The 17,969-nt window shown below is 40.6% G+C and overlaps 1 protein-coding gene across 8 annotated transcripts in view; it reads left to right on the top strand.

Moving 5' to 3' along the window:
• The first annotated feature begins 6,220 nt into the window (after positions 1–6,220).
• BLTP1 (bridge-like lipid transfer protein family member 1) overlaps positions 6,221–17,969 on the top strand; it is a 130,037-nt gene continuing 118,288 nt past the window's right edge. For all 8 annotated transcript variants that reach the window (XM_063135896.1, XM_063135898.1, XM_063135899.1 and 5 more), the window contains exons 1-2: positions 6,221–6,329; positions 16,709–16,829. In XM_063135896.1, the coding sequence (XP_062991966.1) occupies positions 16,739–16,829 (91 nt within the window). In that variant the 5' untranslated portion in view covers positions 6,221–6,329; positions 16,709–16,738. The remainder of the gene's footprint in view (positions 6,330–16,708; positions 16,830–17,969) is intronic.

A 17,969-nucleotide genomic window follows, 5' to 3' on the forward strand; every position in this document is an offset into this window, starting at 1 on the left:
TGAACAAGACAAGATCAAACTAGAGTCTGATCCTGGCTTTGTTTTGGATAAACCGTAGTTAAAACTAACTGCATTTCCAATCAAATTAAATGATGACTGCACCCAGAGGAAGAGGAGGGATAAATGTGCACCTTTTGGATGGCTGGATTTTAATCTATATTTTATATAGGACAGGAAAAATGGAAAACTAGTGCTGGGGAGTTGGGAAATTATTTTTCTTTAGCAAGAGACACCAGCAAATGTACTGATGTGGTATATATCTTCTAGGGCTGGACAGATGATCTCTGGTGGTGGAAGTAAGTTCCAGGCTGATCCCTGCTTTAAATCTGTATGATCTTAACTCACAGGGATCCCAACCAGGGTCCATTAATTTCTGCAAGACTTGAGCAGGAGCAGAGCTTGTTGTGTTGTATTTCCACAGTCCATGCTGACCTTGCTTTATTAAAGGTTTGGTTTGAGTTATATCAGAGTGCTGACAGAACTCCATTGGGTTTGGGGAAATATCCTGGATAATCCACAAGAGCCTGGTTTAGTTTCTAGGATGCTATGCGCACTGAAGAACAACATCCTAAAAGCTATTATTTTATATTGATTTTCCTCCCTCTGTCTCTTTCCTATCCTCAAGAGAGAGAAAGATATAGATAGAAACAGATTTCCTTCTTTTGGCTCTTTCATTACAGCACCCTTATCACCTCTATTTCAAGCTGGTAATACCTAGGAGACCCATCTCTGATGAATTAGTCTCCTGTGATTTAGGGTATACCTAAAGATTTATCAAGAGAATTGTTTGCAAAAGGAGCATTGTCTGCATTGCTAGGTGACATGCTTACATGTTTTCCTAACATTTTAGATAGAGTAATAATTGAACATTAATCTAACTCAAACCCATGATGCTCCATAATGTGTCAAACTCTTCATTAAACAAACATGGATGGTGATTGTTGCAATCTGCTTCTTCATATACTGAATGCATTGAATGGAGTGGAGTTTTAACAATTAAGACAATACATGTGCAATAATACAATATTGTAATGGCTTCAGGTTTTATCTGTTTGACCTTTCAGGTTATCTTGAAATATCAACTCCTAGACTCCATTTAACTATTGATGTCTTTACAGGGAAGTCAATGTAAAGAACCAAGAATTCTTATCTCATTGTTCATCATGAGATACAGGAGTCAAAAGCAATAAGATTGTTAGCTCTTGTTAGATAGAGCTCACAGCCAAATAGAGAAACACAGTGAATGACCCAAGACAGACTGCAAGTAGTAGTAGTTACATGCCTTCAAGTTGGCTTTGAGTTATGACAAAGCTATGAATCAAAGACCTCCATTTACATTTGTTGTAAACTACCCTACTCAGATCATGTAACTTCATGTCCATATCTTCTTTTATAGAGTCAATTCATCCCTTGTTTGGACTTCCTCTTTTCCTTCTACCTTCCGTTTTCCCCAGCATTATTGTCTTTCCTAATGAATATTTTCTTCTCATTATATGTCCAAAGTATGATAGCCTCAGTTTCAACATTTTTGCTTCTTGTGAGAGTTCTGGCTTAATTTGTTCTAGAACCCACTTAGTTGTCTTTTTTTGAAGTCCATGGCTGACTTTACTGAGGCTGGATAGTTCTTTCACAAGAAAACATTTGGCACTTCCGATTCTAATGAACGGATACAAACAACAGCAAATGTTTGTTTACTTATTTTGAAGGTTAACACCCTCCCTTGCAGTGAAACGATTCTCAAGGGAACTTAAAAGGAACAGGTCATAATAACACAACCCACCCCACTCCCTGGCCCCACTCCCACCTTCTCTGCCACTTCTTCTCACTCACACCAGTGGAGGCTGGTGGCTCTGATATCAGTGGGGCTGTGATTCCATTCTTGGTTTCAGTCAGAGCTAGCCCGAACTCTAAAAGAGCTATCCAAGTTGCTGAACTTTATTCCCCAAAATGAGTTCAGCCCTTTAGATAGTTCCTTTAGAGTTCTGGTTGGTTTTGACTGAAACCCAGAATGGAATCAGTCCCACAGAAATTGGAGCCACCAGCCTCTACTGACTCACACACAACCAAGCAGCCCTTAATCCGCTGACAGCTGGATTGTGCCAGAGCATGCTGCAGAACAACTGGCAGTTGGAGCTGAGTGTTCTTTCTGGTGGTGAGTGGGGAAGCCTATGGAGCTGTGCCTTCACTGGCTAATGGATGGGCCTGGTATTCATGATATTCTTCCCAGGAGGCAGGGGGTGCAGCCTCCCTCTGGCCCTTGGTGACAGAGGCATGAGGGTGTCTCCCTTCAGCCCTGCACTCTCAGGGCAATGTTTAGCTGATTCCCCATCACCCATTTGGCCTTTGTATAAATAAATAGACCCACATCCGGAAGATTTATCTGTTTATTTAGTCAAGGCCAAAGATCATTTCTATAAATATATTATATAGGCCTGCAAGATGTTTTTGGCCAATTTCCACATGTCTTAAGAGGAAATCCAGGGGCTGTGAAAAGAACACACCAGAAAGAACAATTGTTAAAAAGCTGGACAACAGAATGAGAGATAAGTGGCTAAAATATTGACTCTGCTCAGGCCATGAGAGATAATAGGAGAAAATAGTAGTCAGGATGGAATCTGAAACAAACATTAAGGGTGTAATCCTATGCATGTTTACACAGAAAATAATCCTACAAATTCCAGCTGGGAGTTAAGATTGTTTCTCTCTATCTAAACATGCATAGGATTTCACCCTAAAAACAGTACCGATGCTCAAAAAAGCAGGAGAATAGGCACGTGGGCTTACTAGAATATATGTAATTAATTTCCCCTGAGAGAGCTAAACTTGAACTTGGTGTTGGGAGATTCCCAGGATGATTGTCTTTCGGGACTACAACTTCTATGCCCAGACCACACTGTCTGTGAAGTTCAAGGCTTCATGGCTGCTCTGATTACCATAGAGCTGTCCCAACATGTCATTGGCTCAACACATGTCTCAGGGCACATCCTGGATTTGACAAGAGGATGCTGATCTGAAAGTTGTGGGTTTTACATCTGTTTCCTTCAGATCACTTCCTGTTGAACTTTAGACTTTCAGTGATGTTACCCTTCTGCAAGATTGATGGACCTCTTAAAACAGAGGCTAATGGCTCTGGGGGATTTTCCAGCTGGCATGGCTGGTATTCCTGTCAACCTTACCCTTTATGATTTAGCAGAGATCTAGCAGAGCTCCTTCTCTAAAAGAAGCAATCATCTCACCACTTCTGAAGAAACCTAGCCTGGATCCAGAAGATTCCAGACCAGTAACAAACATACCTTTCCTGGGCAAAGCGCTTGAGAGGTGCTTGGCCAACTCCAGTCACTTTTGGATGAAACTATTTTCTGGAACCATTTAAATCAGAGTTCAGGCCTGGTTTCAGGAAAGAAACAGCCATCCTGTGGAATGACTTTTGCTGAGAGATAAACAGGAGAGTACGACTCTGTTGATTCTCTTGGAACTTTCAATGGTATGCTTTTCATACCATCAGCCATGATATCCTGGATAGGCAGGAGCTTTGTCCTCGTTTGCATCTGGCCACCCTGCTTGTTCTCCCTCCTCAACAAGCATATATTAAATAAACAGATATTACAAAAACACCCCTCACAAGGAAGTTGCAAAGGAATTTCTTACTGATTAGGTAAGTGGAGAGCTCAAAACAATACTCTCCAAAAAGTAATTAATTCCAGCTGCAATCCTAGACACATCTACTCAGATGTATGCTCCAATAAGGATATTCCCCCCCCCCCAGTGGTTCCCAATTAGCTAAGTACTGCAAACCCCTTGTTTTTAAAATGCCAAGCCATGGACCCTCTACTTTTGAAAATTTTGTTATCTCTATGGTAGTTACCTGTACAAAGCAATTTTTTGAAGAAAATAAAGGGTAGCCCCTAATAAGCAAAGGATTTTTGTGATATTACCATGCAAAAATAACAATGATTTAGTTAGGAATATAAAGACAAATTTAATTTTACTAACGTCTAGTTTACAATTGAACAAATTATGACATGTCTATCAGCTACTAAACCTAAATGTGATGGGAGAAATCATGCCTCTTTTTGTCCCAAACAATCCCTTCCACATCCGGTTCAATATTTCCTACTTTTAATCTCAAATCTGGGTCAACATTGAGCGTATTTTCTTTTATTAAAATGCAGACCTTGCAGAGCTGATATATGAATAGTGCCATGGACCCCCTGGGTGGGTTACGCAGACCCCCTGGGGTCCATGGACCACCAATTGGGAACCACTGCCTTAAACTATTTATATATTACCTTTTAAGGTAAAGCCTCCTCAAGGAGGTTTACAAGAAAAATTCAGTTGGACTTACACCAAGCTAAGATTTGCAGCCCCAGGCACTGGGATTTACTCCCAAGAAAACATGCTTACAAACAGGTTATACATTTGATTAGCCTTCCCCAACCTGGTGCCCTCCAGATGTTTCAGGCTAAAATTCCCAGTATTTCTGAATGTTGCTCATGCCGATAGGAGCTGAAGTCCAACAAATCTGGTGAGCACAATATTGGGGAAGACTGTCCTTGATCCTAATATAACTTTAGAAAAAAAGCTCCACTGAAGTGGTTTGGAGATCTCTTGCATTGTTCTTTCTTTTTGTTCTCATACCCTTTAGCACTTTCCCCGAAGCTACTTTTCTTCTTACATTTCCCCCCTGCTGCCTGCCTCTACAGCTGTTTTGTTCCACATTGTCTAATTTATTTACACTCCTACATGGTACAACTCAGACATAAAACGAATCACTGCTGCAACCCCATCAAGATAGAAAGTAGTACGTCCTTTTATGTCTCGTTTTCTCTCGCCTCTATTCAGACATTATGAAGGGATATTCAAGCATGACTGGACATAAATACACCTGTGTGCTAAGCCCATTTCCTGTTATTATTCTTCATCATATAGATTTAAACTCTCCACCATAAACTCATACATATTCAGATATACAATTCGACAGTTTGGTGAAAATACTTCGTGGTTCCTTTTGATCAAAGCTTTTCTCTCAATGGGGCGTGACAACTGCCCATAGGAAGGAATAAATGGAAAAATCCAGAATTTTAGCATAGCTATTGTTAGGCAGTAAGTGTGCTGCTCCACCAAACAAAAGCCAGAAACAATAAAGGGGTACATATTAATTTCATGTTTTGAAAATTGATTGTCTTATTTCATGTTAAAAATTGATTACTGGTTTCTTGTTGTTATTTTGAAAGTCTTCAAATACTTTAAAACTTTTTCTGCTGATGAAAGTGCAAATACAGCCCATCGTAATTATTCCCATATTGCAGGTTAGGCGGGCTTTGGCCGAGAGAGGAAGGTTTATCGCAGCTGTTAACCCCGTTACTAAGTTAGAGACAGTGCTGAGGCTGAGAAGGCAGTGCATGACAACCCTGCAATGTAGCCTGGGATACTGAGGGTCTTTGAAGTTGATCGTACAAGCGGTCCTGGGGGACAGGGTGTTTTACTTTCCCTAGGGGGGCAGTTTCTGGACTTAAAATCGCCCTTCACCTCTTTTATCGTGTGTGTGAGAGAATGAGAATGAGGGGATTTTCATGGGTGGGAAAATAGCTGGAGGCATGGGGTAATTTTGACCACAAAAACAGCATTCAGGGAAAGGGTTAATTGGTAGTATTCAGTGTTACTACCAACACTGAATAAGCCCCATTCATTTCAACAGGTTTACTCTAAGTAGGACTAGTCCAGCACCGCTTCTGTAATCAACCTCGCATCTCCCGAGCCTGCATTTCCCTTCAAAATAGAAAAGTATCATTTAAGCCTTCTTGATTGTTAAATACTATTCGTGCCTTAAACTACTGCAGTGAACATTCCACCTTCCACCACACCTAGTCACTTTCACTCGCTGACACAACCTATATACAAAATACGCCTCAAGTAGCAGCAGTCGCATTAATTTGCCCTATTGACTTGCGTGCAGACGCGTTGCACTATTCGACCTTAGCAAAAACGTCACATGAAAATTCCAAATGGATCCGGAATCTTCGTTGTATGCGCAACTCTATTTTTTCATTCGTCTATGCTCTGTATGGAGGCGTTGCTTCAGAGCTTCCGTGTTCTCCATTGGCTACCCACCAATTGCCCCCTCCCATCCTCCTTTTTCCGGCTACGGGTTGTTTCCATTGGGCGGGAGATGTCGGTAGTGCCCCGTGATTGGCAGGATGCCTGTGAGGGAAGGACTGGGTAAGTCCCGCCGGTGTTTGCAGCAAGCTTCAGAGGTGGAGGCGGCGCCGGTTTCCGGGTTCGTAGTAAAGAAGTGGAGAGGGGGTTAGATGTAAATACCGCACGATGGGGTAAGTAGCGAGAGGCGGAGAGGCTTTGCCCTCGCAGGGGCTGCGCGGCTCGCGACGTTGGGTCGCTGGCCGCAGCTGCCCACTAGGCAGGGCTCCCTCGAGGAAGAGGGGCTGCAGGCCTGTCCCGTCAGATAAAGTCCTGCCTGGAGTAATGGGGAGGGTACCTCGGAAGCGGCGCCTGGGACTCCATGGCTGCCCGAGCAAAGGGCGGCGCTCCTGTGCTTCCCTTTCGAGAAGGCGCATCCCCTTTGTGAGGGCCACTAAGGCGGCTCTGTTGAAGAGGCCGGCGACCCAGGGCGACCGGGGGGGGGGTTAATTCCCTGTCAGAGAGGCGTCCCCTGCCTTCTGCAGGGGGAGGGCGGGCGCCTTCCTCGGGACTCCCTCTTTGCCTTGCTCTGGGGGTGCTGCCTGCAACCCAGTTCGCTTAGCTCGAATCAGTTACCCATTAAAACACTCGTTGGACACTTCGCGTTTGCAGTGCCTGGAGAAGGCGTGGATTTCCCCTGCCCCGTCCCTGCCTTCGCAGCATCTCGAGTACCTGGTTGTACAATACACGCCCTTGTGCTATACTTGGTCCTGAAGAATGGCCGCCTCGCCTGTATTCACACAATCATAAACATAGACATACTCAGGAGCTCGCATCCTTGCTTTCTGTGTTCACTCGCAATGCGAACTTCTGCTTGTTTACTTGGATATATAGGCCTGACTGTGTTCAGTGGGGGTTGCGCCTTACTAAGGGTGTTTAGAATCACAACTGAATATGGCGATCCCAGCTAGGTATGTTTACTTGGAAATAAGTCATGGTCTCTCCGATGACACTTACTTCCATTGCAGCCTGAGAGCGCATAGCCTGTGATTTTTATGCTCTCAGATTAATAATGCAAGTTGGAATGGCTACTTAAAGCCTGGAAGAAATCATTTAATCCAGCACTCTGTATGCTAGTATAACAAAGTATTTAAAATTAATGTTAAAGAGTAATTAATCTGAGTCCTGATGTTGAGTGTGCACATTAACTGTGAAATGGGCTTTTATATATATATATATATATATATAGTGTTGCTGACGATCAAATATGGTATAGACGCAGGTAGTTCCCCCTTCCAAGGTTGTTGTTCCTCTTACAGTGAAACGAAAGTTAGTCTGCAAATGAAAGTAAAAGTGTTTTAGTTATCACCCTAGAGTCTTTGATTTGCAGCTTGTGTACACAAGATACAGCTTCACCCACTCATTGTTATTCCCATCTCAGGTTGGTGCCTTTACTTATGTACCTGTCCACTTTGGATGTTTGTATTCACCTACAGTAATATATTTCAAGTGGAGTATTTTATTCTCAGGTGACACAAAATGCATTAATGTAGCCTTTTCTTCATGATCCACAATCTAAAATAATAATAATAATCTGTACTGAAGATAAAAAATGCACATTTGTCTTGATCATTGCCCATAACTATGGGGTGGCATCATTGCAACTTCAGGATAGTCCATTTACTATTGCCTCCTGCTGCTCCATTCTATCCTTTTCCCAGTGAGTCAGGGCCAAAGGATTGGACTCTACTTTGTACCTGACAGCTGTGATTTCCTTGTGCCTGCCAGCTATGGCATGGGTTGCATTAGGAAATCCTTGTGCATCCTTACTCTTACACTTGGGATCTTGGAACTGTTCATATGTTGGTAGCTGCAAAGGGTATTCCCACTCCAAAAAGCATAGGATAATTGATGCATCTAATGTGGCATGCCTAGGTTCACTGGGGATTACTGTCTAGTAAGTATGTTTAGCATTGCAGGGTTAATTTTTTTAAAGCTGAAATCCTAGGCCCACTTACTTAGGAGTAAGCTGTATTGAACTCAGTGAAAAATAAATCATTGAGATTTACTCTTGCATACCTATGCATAGGATTGCATTGATAGGCACACTGCAGCTGCTCCTGTGGCACAGTAGTGTGCTCATGGCATATACTTTAGGAAGTGCTGGACTATATCATAATAAAACTGATACTTCCTTATATCAGAGGGAGCCATTTGGAGCTGGATTCCTTTTAGCTGAAAGAAAACTACCGTATTTCTTCGATTGTAAGACGCCATTGATTGTAAGACGCACACTAATTTCAGTACCACCAACAGAAAAAAAGCTTTGATTCTAAGAATAATATTTGCACCTGCGTTTCTAAAACGCACCCCGTTTTTAGAGATGTTTATATGAGGGGAAAAGTGCATCTTAGAATTGAAGAAATACGGTACTTTAATATTATTACACTTCTGACCTGCTGTTGAAGAATGGGACTTACCCTCTCAGGGTCTTTTTATATTGAAAGAAGCCTTTGCTGTACAAGGTTTCTATTATGAAGTCTTTAATACATGGATTTGTTACAAAACATGTTGATTATAAGATTTGTTCCTTCATTCAGGACTTTAGATGTCAGTAACTCAAAAGAACAAAGAGGTACAATTTTGAGGAATGGACCACATTTGGGAGATGTGTATAGCGGCATTAAACTTGAAACACTGTGTACAGGGACAGTAAAAGAGGACCAATAATAGTCTTCCTTACAATATTGTTCAAAAGGCAGAGTAACATGAGAAGAGTGGGTGGATTAACGGCTTTCATGTAGAAAAATTCAATGCAAGCAATGATAAATTCTGATTTCTTTTGATGTTACAACCCATCATTAATAGATTTATTCTGTTCATGTTTTATTTATTTATTTATTTAAAGCATTTTTATAGCGCCACCTCACCATTTCTGGTATCGTGGCGCTTTACAATCACATATACAACAATTCCATTAAAAACCAACTTTTCTTAACCCTTTAAACCATAAGGCAGGTACCACTAATTGCCATGGAGGCCTGAGTTGCCAACTGCTCTAATAAAGTTATTTACTTTGGCACCACATAGAGCTTTTCTACATGAGGCTGTTAATCTGTTGTTAATCCATTGTTAATCTGCTGAATCTACTTTTAGTTTCATCACAGAATTTAGTGCAAATATACAAGTTAAAAAAGTGTTTTCTTTTGGTTTTACAATTAAATACTGCATTTTCCCTGCTCTAAAAAAAGTGCCCAAACCTTACTCAACAATTGTGAGTAGGGAATGATGAGTTCACAATAAATGTCTTGTGTAGAAAAGTCCATTCTCAAGTTCTTGTGACAGGTTGGTTAAATGGAGTTTAGGGGAAACAAATTCATATCTGGGAGAAACTAAGTATTTGTCATATCTAACCCTACTGCAACTGTTTTGGGAGAAGGTGTTTCTCCCTGTTTTGGGAGAAGGTAATCAGTCAGAATCAGATTCAGAAATAGAGGAAGCGGCCCCAGACACCAGCCAGCCTGTACCAGTGGGAGAGGAAGCTCTCACGGGCAACACCCCAGCTGGAAGTCAGCCCTCTCCAGACCTTATCACCTCAAGGCCAAATCCTACACACTCAGTGGGAAGTGAGCTTTCTTCTGAAGGAGAGTGTCCTGACAAGATAGCTGATGCTAGGGGTCCGCTGGAAGCTAAAATGCACAGAGCGGAAGGAAGGCGTGAGAAAGTCCAACTAGGGTTGCGCCAGAACCTGCCTCCACACCAGGATCTCTGAAGTTACGAGCGTTTGGGAAGGGGCTTCCTATTCTTCTTGAGCGACAATTCTCTTGCTTAGTTTGCATAGTTTTGCCTATGGGGAAGTTTCCAAGAGATTAGACTCGCTTCAGGTAGAAGAGATGTTTGTTGCTTAATAAAAGCTTTGTAGATTACTTAGCAAGCCTCGTCGTTTGCCTCCCATTGAAAGCAGGTGTTTTCTGAGAAACCCAACAGTATTACAGAACAAAGTGAAAACTTATTTATGAATTAATATGCATAGGATGGTGCTTCATGTGGTCTTGTATGTGCATCATCAATTGGCCATCCTACATGTGCATGCATGTGCAATTCTTAATGTTGACTGTCAGTTCTGGAGATCATTGAGGAAACAGTTTGGCCAGCTCTTTGTTTTTCTGGAATCCCTATGTCATGTGGTTCTTGTTTTTGATCTGCTTATCGCTTGTTTGTGAGATGAAACATCTGTCTGTTTCTCTTTGGCATGGTTGTGGAGCACTAACAGCTTGGCTTTTGTACTTAATTTATGAGGGTTATAATGATGGAGTTTGATAGCCCCTTCTTTAAAGCATACTCTATTGAGTGAAATGTTAAATGTGAAGTCTGTGGGTGATGGTGGGGAACCTTTGTTTATTTGTTGCATTTATATGAAGCCTTCCTGTCAATGCCCTTAAGGTGCCATGCAAATAAAAAGTAAATAAAACAAAACCTAAAAGATAGGACAATAAAATAGCAAGCCATTGGTTGTCTTTTCAGAAGCTGATGATATAAATTCCATTGTGTCATTGTTTTCTTTCTCGTTTTCTAGACAGGTTGGACTTTGAGAATTATTGTGCTCAAGTCATTTTTAAGTAAATGTGGGTGGACTTAAAATGTGGTTCGGCTGTGCTGAGTCTAAATCTGCCTGTGCTAGACTGTATTCACCCTGAAATCTCTAAAAAGCAAAATGACAACATGTTTTTGCCAAAAATGAAAGACCAAAGGAACAAGATCAAACAGAATATGATGCTGGAAGTGAATTAAATCTGATATATACCATCCTAGTATAATGTCATGTGTAGTATGATAAAGAGCTGTCATATTGGCTTCCACTGATAATGAGCTTCCTTGCTAAGTTTTCTCTCGTGCCTCACCCATAAGGCACACTGGTGAGGTTTTTGAAGTAGTTGACAAGTTAACATTGCTAACATGTTGTTATTGGGCCCATTCAGACAACACTGAAGGCTCTGTGGTTAGCACTATCCACAAGACTATTTTCACACATGACACAGTAAACCCTGTCCAGGTCCCAATTTCCTTAACCACATGCTAACCACAAACCTGTTAGATGAGCGCCTGAGTCCTCTGAATGCTCCACCCCATATCCTATCAGCCCTTGTGTTACAGGAGCCGGCATTTATGCCTGTCATTTTATTTCAGTTTCTGAATTCAGCAGCCGTTACTGCTGTGACGTGGCCCTTGAGGTTTGTGCTCACCGTGTCCTGTGGCTGTAACGCCAGTCACCATTCAGGAATATTAATCCCCACCCTCTCACTGGCCAGGAGTTATGCCAGCAGATTTGTTTACATGGAAGGCGCCGTGGTGCTGTTCTGAGCTCGCTGCCATTTTGGGAGTGTCTGCCTGGTCTGGGGATAATTGCAGATCACCGGGGCTGGATTCTGGATAGGGCTGTATTGGAGATATTTATATTTATTTATTTATTACATTTATATACCTCCCCATACCCAAAGCTCTCTGGGCGGTTTACAACAGTTAAAAATGGTAAACACTTAAAAAGTATACAAAATTTTAAAAAACCATCAGAAACATAAAAACAACAGTATCCATTTAAATCCATTTACTACCTTTGGGTAGTAAAAAGGGGCTGGATTCAGTACATGGCCCTTTAAAGTGCATGTATCACTCAAAAAAAGGGGGCAGTTATGCAAAATGGCAGCCGCTATGGCTGTGTTAGAACTAAAGCTATGAGGGGCAGCAAGTGATCCTGCAGGCTAGAGTGGCCTAGGCTATTCAGGCCATTCTATATTGGTAGCTCTATGATTTTAGCCCCTTAACTACAGCTGCATTGCATAAGACATCTTAAGCCAAAATTAGTGCTGCTAATCCATCTGCAGAACAGGGTTAGTGAAGCTGGCCACAATGTTGTATCTTTACTGGAACTGATGCTATTTAGCTAACTCATAAATGATCTGTTGTTATGTTTTTGTGGTTGACCAAATTACTTTGGATGGGGAAGTTCCAGATAGAACCAAGATCTCCCAAAATGGTATCCCCAGGTGGGATAATATTTGTGGCAGCACAATGGTAGTTGTGATTCAGTTTAGTCTTATGAGTTGTACTAGAATAAAAGGATCCATGCAAATACTAGAATGATACTGAATGTGTTGGTATTGAAAAGTTTCTTGGATACTTGCACTACTCCTCTTTACATCAATTCCAATTTTATATTACATTTGATATAGATATGGGTGCAACACCCAAGAGAATCAATCCATGTCTTCCATGTATCTTGTACAACTACTTGGCAAAATATACAACAACCACATATCATGTACAAACAACTATTTGACAAAATATACTATAGATTTTTTTTAGAGCTTTCAAACTATAACTGCAGTTAGCAAGAGAAGTTTATTTTAACTTACATTATTATCTGACACGGCAGATTCCCCACCCCCCACCCCAGTTTTAAAATGTCGTATATCTTGGCTTTTGAGGCAGTACATTTGCCAAGATAACTAACCCTGCTTCCTCTACTGTCCCTTCCACAGCTAAACAAACAGATATTTTCTCTCAGACCCAGGCTCTGTTGATATTTTCTTGATGGAAAAAGGAAGCAAACAAAAACATGTAAATGTCAAGTACTGTGAAAACTCTTAAACCATTGACTTGTATGAGAGAAAAATAGACCTGTGGAAACGCTCAAATGACCAGGAGGCAAAACACAGAAAACATAGCCATAGTTTTTAAATATGAAAAGACTGAAGAATTTTATTACACTCTGAGCTTTATGACACTTTTGAGGATCGAGACTTGCCTTTCAAGTACAGATATAAATCAAACAGATGCTAGAATCTAAAATTATTTATGCACTTCAGTGGTGGTCTGCAATCTGTTGAGCCTAGTCTCTCAGCCTCTTCACGGAGAATATTTTTTTTTACATTCTTAAGAGTTCATATTTGAAAAGCAACTCAGCACACAACATAGCAATATCTGCAGCTGCTATAGTATTGTCTTGCCTGTCCTGGTAAAAATTGTGTTGCTTTTGGTCTAAATGACAAAGTGGAAGAGTTTAGCAATTTAGAGATTAGATTTGTTAAGAAACTGAGAAGTGTCCTGCTGGATTAGGATAGGTATCTCTCTAGGCCAGGGTAGGCAACGTTTTTTTTGTCAAGTGCCACGTGGCGGTGGATGAGGCCAAAACCACTGGTGCTTGGAGGCAGAGCCAAATGTTTGATGGTTCTTCCTTTTCTCTCTCTCTCTCTCTCTCTCTCTTGCCACCCCTTTTCCTCTCTCTCCCTTCCCATGCAGCAGGCTGCCCAGGAAGGAAGAGACATATTGCCCTTGCCATGGATCTGAACCGAGGGCTCTTGAAATTTGGCTGAGGGCTGCCGTGAAATTTGACTGAGGGTCATATGTAGAAGGGACAGTGTGCATGGGCAAAAAGCTCAAGCCAAGTTCTGACCATCTGAACCCAGAAATTATGTTATCGTACAAAATAATTGGTACTTTATTATTATTAATATTTATTTGTAAAGCGGCATCAATTTTCATGGCACTGTACAGAATAAAACAAAACAAGACAATCTACCATATGGCTTACAATCTAAAAACCAATAGGGGTAGGGGACATTAAAACTAAATATAGACTAGTATGACCACGCTACGGTTAAAAAGCTTTCGAGAAAAGAAATGTTTTCAAGTGAGATTTAAAAACAGAAATTGACGGTACCTGATTATGCTTCTCTTCTTTTCCTATCCCTTTTCCCTTTTGTATTATGACTCTTAGACTGTAAACCATTATTACAAAATGTAAATCACCTTGCTTGAGTGCTTTGGAAGAATGACAGTTTGTAAATATTGTAAATAGATACGACAGGCCATGAATGTCATATTTATTTACAAATTGACACCTTAGTTGCTAAGTGGTGTTGTGCTCCTTCTCACTCTCTCTTTCCTTTGACACAAAGTCTTTAGCTACTCTTCTTTCCTCTCAGCTGTTTTTTGGCTTCAAATGCCATGTAGGACCACATTAGCAGTTTGTGCCTGCTGTTTTTGAGAAGTGCCCTAAATATACTTTCCTTGCTTGATGCGGCTTCCATGGACAATTGTGATTTTCATGAGTATTCAGTACAAGCAAGAAGCAATGCTTTGTCAAACTTGTGGTGGTGGAAGAGATGCAGGTGTTTGCCCTCACTGTCCCTGTTGCTTCTCACAGTTTCCTAGTATAATGAATGTGATGACATTGGATCGGAAAGTATACATTGCAACAAAGTATACAGTGCAACAAAACAAATTAGCTTTCAAGGTGCCAGAAGAATTTTGGTGTTTTTTGTTGTGGCAGATTAATAACGCTACTCCTCTTGGATTTTTCAGAGCCTAAATTTGAGTCTTTTGACTGGGTCACATGAACACTTTTTCCTCGCAATGTACCTGTATATATTGTTTGCCATGAATTTCAAGGATTAAGTTGGTTATTTAGAATGACTTTATGCACCCAAATATGGTAGTAATCTTAATGAACAAGTGCATTATAAATATTTGTTCACTCTTTAATATTAATCTTCCAAGAAATACTGCACTCCGTGACACAAAGCAGGAGTTTGAATAAAACGTTAGAAAAAGGCTTAGCTTAATTCTACAGCAAAACACACACACACACAAAACAAGCCTCCAGAACTAGAATCAACTGAAAATCCAGCTCAATGTACAAAATTGTTTATTTGTACTATTTTCTGCTAATCACACCTAATTATGATGAGGTCAAATAACTGAAGGTTTAGAATAGCTTCAGAGTGTAGAATGCACATGAAGAGATTTGAGAAACTTTGCTACTTAGAAAACAGAATATTAGCTTCAGAAGAAAAAAATGTAAATACCAGTGGGAAGGAAAGTCTTTCTAGCATGGGAATGGCAAGAGACCTCTGAGCCAAAGAGCTGTCCCACGCAGAGAAGCTGACCAAAGAACACTCTGACATGCAAGGCTGTCACTTCCTCCTCTTTCTTCACAGCTGTTCAGATCTTACAGCTTGTCAGTACTAACATTTTAAATACATGTTAAATTTCAGACCTCTAAAAGATTTTGAAACTGGCTTTTTATTTGAAAATGTAAAATACATCACGTAACTGCAGCTTCTATATGGTTTAAATAGCTAAAACACCTACAATTTAGCGAAATTACGTTATACATTTCTGGTGAGTAAGCTGGGCAGTATCTTTCCACGCTTCTCTGTCTGTCTGTCTGTCTGTCTCTGTGTGTTCCAATGTTTTTCAAGTATGTAACTATATGAGATGAGTATCTTTAAAAAGCACATTTCGGCGGGGAGGGGAATGTACGTATAACTAGATGTGGCCAAGTTAGGAGTAGCTTCTGTAGTTCTGTGAAGTAGTTCCTTGCTGTTTCAACAATCTCTGCTTTGTTGACTAGGCTAGACAACAAACCTGTCACACTACATCGTATCTTTGCGTTCACTGGATTTCATACTTGGGATTCTCAAAGGCCTTTAGTCGGTTTCATTTCTGCCCTCTGGACACTACCAAAAAGCCTATCATGTTGGACAGGATGTGTGTAAATTATATTACAACAATCTTTGTGTAAGATGGATATCTCTATGTGCTTTGTACACAGGAGGAAGTAAGAAAGATGTACTCCTGAATGCCATTAGGTTGAGTGTGGGGCTAAATTTGCTCTCAGTCTCTGGAAAAGGCACCTGCCATTGAAAATGAGGCCCGATGCTATATGCAAAGCACCATCCTTGGTCACTCTCGTGTACTGAAATATTGGAACAGGCACATATAAATGATGCACATTTTACAGAGGAGACCTAGGAAAATCTTTGGACTGTCATTGGCTCATATTTCATTAGGACAATCTTATATAGTGCATGATAGCATAATCCCTTTTCTTACGTTTATGCCTGATAGCATCTTACAGACTGACACATTGTTTATTGCAGATGAAGTAGATCCATGAAAGCCTTTGTTTCAACAGACTTTTCTGACATTTGTAACGTAGACTTTTAAAGTGGATTACCAATAGAAACTTCTCTCAAGAGGGAAATAGCTTCCAGAGGCCAATTTTTATTGGGACATGGCACCCCCTAACACACAAACATCATATATGCATTCCATGGCCCCAGTCATGTTCAGGGTTAAAAGTGGTGATGACACATATAGATGTTAAGAGTGATGACACATATAGTTTGACCCTATCAGTAAAGTTGCTTACGTTATTGTCCTAACTCTGTTCCTTGAGGTATAAATAATTCCACATTTTCTACATGCTACTGTTGGGATGGGTTCTTGCACTATCAGAAAAGCTCTCTTAACAGTGCAATTATATGTTCACTGACATTTATTCTGCAATCCTTTGCACACTTATCTCACAGTAAGTGCTATTGAACACAGCGGAGCTTAGTTTTAAGTAAACAAGTGCAAGATCAGTTTTCATATCAAATTTAAAAGTGCTTGAACATCATTAAGTATATCTAACAGAAAAACGTGTATGTATGTTTTGTAATAAGAAATGAATCAGTATTGCTTTGTGAAATGACACTTTATTTTGATTTTTTTAATCTCTCTTCAGTCATCCAGACCCTACTGCGATATTCTAGCCATGGAGAGAAATGAGAGCATTGTTCCCAGTATCACTCAACTGGAAAATTTCCTTACTGAACATGACTCTAATGTTGTTTGGCTCCTAGTTGGTATGTAACATTTGTTTTGTTGAATATTTAATGTACTTCCCTGTGTTGTAAAGTATCACAATTTATATACATGTATATAGAACAAAAGTGTTTAATGATAGCTGTGAATAGATTTGCTATATAGTTAGGATAGTTAATTGGAAAGTTTCTATGTTAACTAATACTTCAGAGGGGCAAGTTGTGATTTGGAATACAATGCTGTAACAACATCAAAGGCAAAGTTGATATCATTGCTACTGCTACCATTGTTGTTAGCACTTCTCATATGCAAAGTATTTTACAAGAGCGGGGAAATTCTGACCTACAGATTGGATGTGGATCAGTGGGCCTCTCTATTTGGCCTGTAGCCTCCTCTCTTTCGCTCCACCCCAGATATAACAGTTAGTGCCAATGGAAGCTTTTTTAAAAAACGTAATTGCTGCACCAAAGTGGGAGGGTTTCTTTCTCTCTGTGTGTGTTACAGCTAAGGAGGGAAGGGTTAATTCTCCCTCCCACATGCTGTGACACTCCCCCAATTCCACCCCCCACAGCTATTAGGCTTAAAAATTGGTGCCAATTGAGAGTTGGTTTTTTTTTAAAAAAAGAAAGCCTAATTGCCATGGGACGGGGCAAGGAAGGGAAACAGTAGGGGAAGAAGGGGGACAAAGATAGAAGTATGTAAGTGAGTGGATAGGGGTGTGTGTGTGAGAGAGTGAGGTGGCTCTGGTCCTGTCGTCCACAGACATGCAGGCCCCAACAGATTTTCCCTTCATGGATGGAGCCCTTGGAAGTGGGAAGATCCCCCACACCTGCTTTATAGTTTTATTGTATTCACTCTCACAGTGACTGTAATTTGATTTTATGGATGGGAAGGAGAGATTGAACAATAGTGGCTTGATCAAGGCCACACAATGACTATGTTTGCACATAACATTAGACTGTAGTTTAGAGTTATGTCCATGGGCCTTGGGCTCATGTGCTTCCCCCTTTTCCTCTCTTATACAGCTGCAAGGAGGAGATGAGAAGCATTTGCTTCCATTTTCAACTAGCTATGGTTTGTCATTTATGCCATTCTGGACAAACTGTGTTTAGCATTTACTTGTTTCAGAGAACCATAATTTAACTTCAAACCATGGTCAATTATCCTGGATTGTTTCAATT

Source organism: Elgaria multicarinata, chromosome 10, assembly GCF_023053635.1.
Source record: "Elgaria multicarinata webbii isolate HBS135686 ecotype San Diego chromosome 10, rElgMul1.1.pri, whole genome shotgun sequence".
Classification (NCBI taxonomy): Eukaryota; Metazoa; Chordata; class Lepidosauria; order Squamata; family Anguidae; genus Elgaria; species Elgaria multicarinata.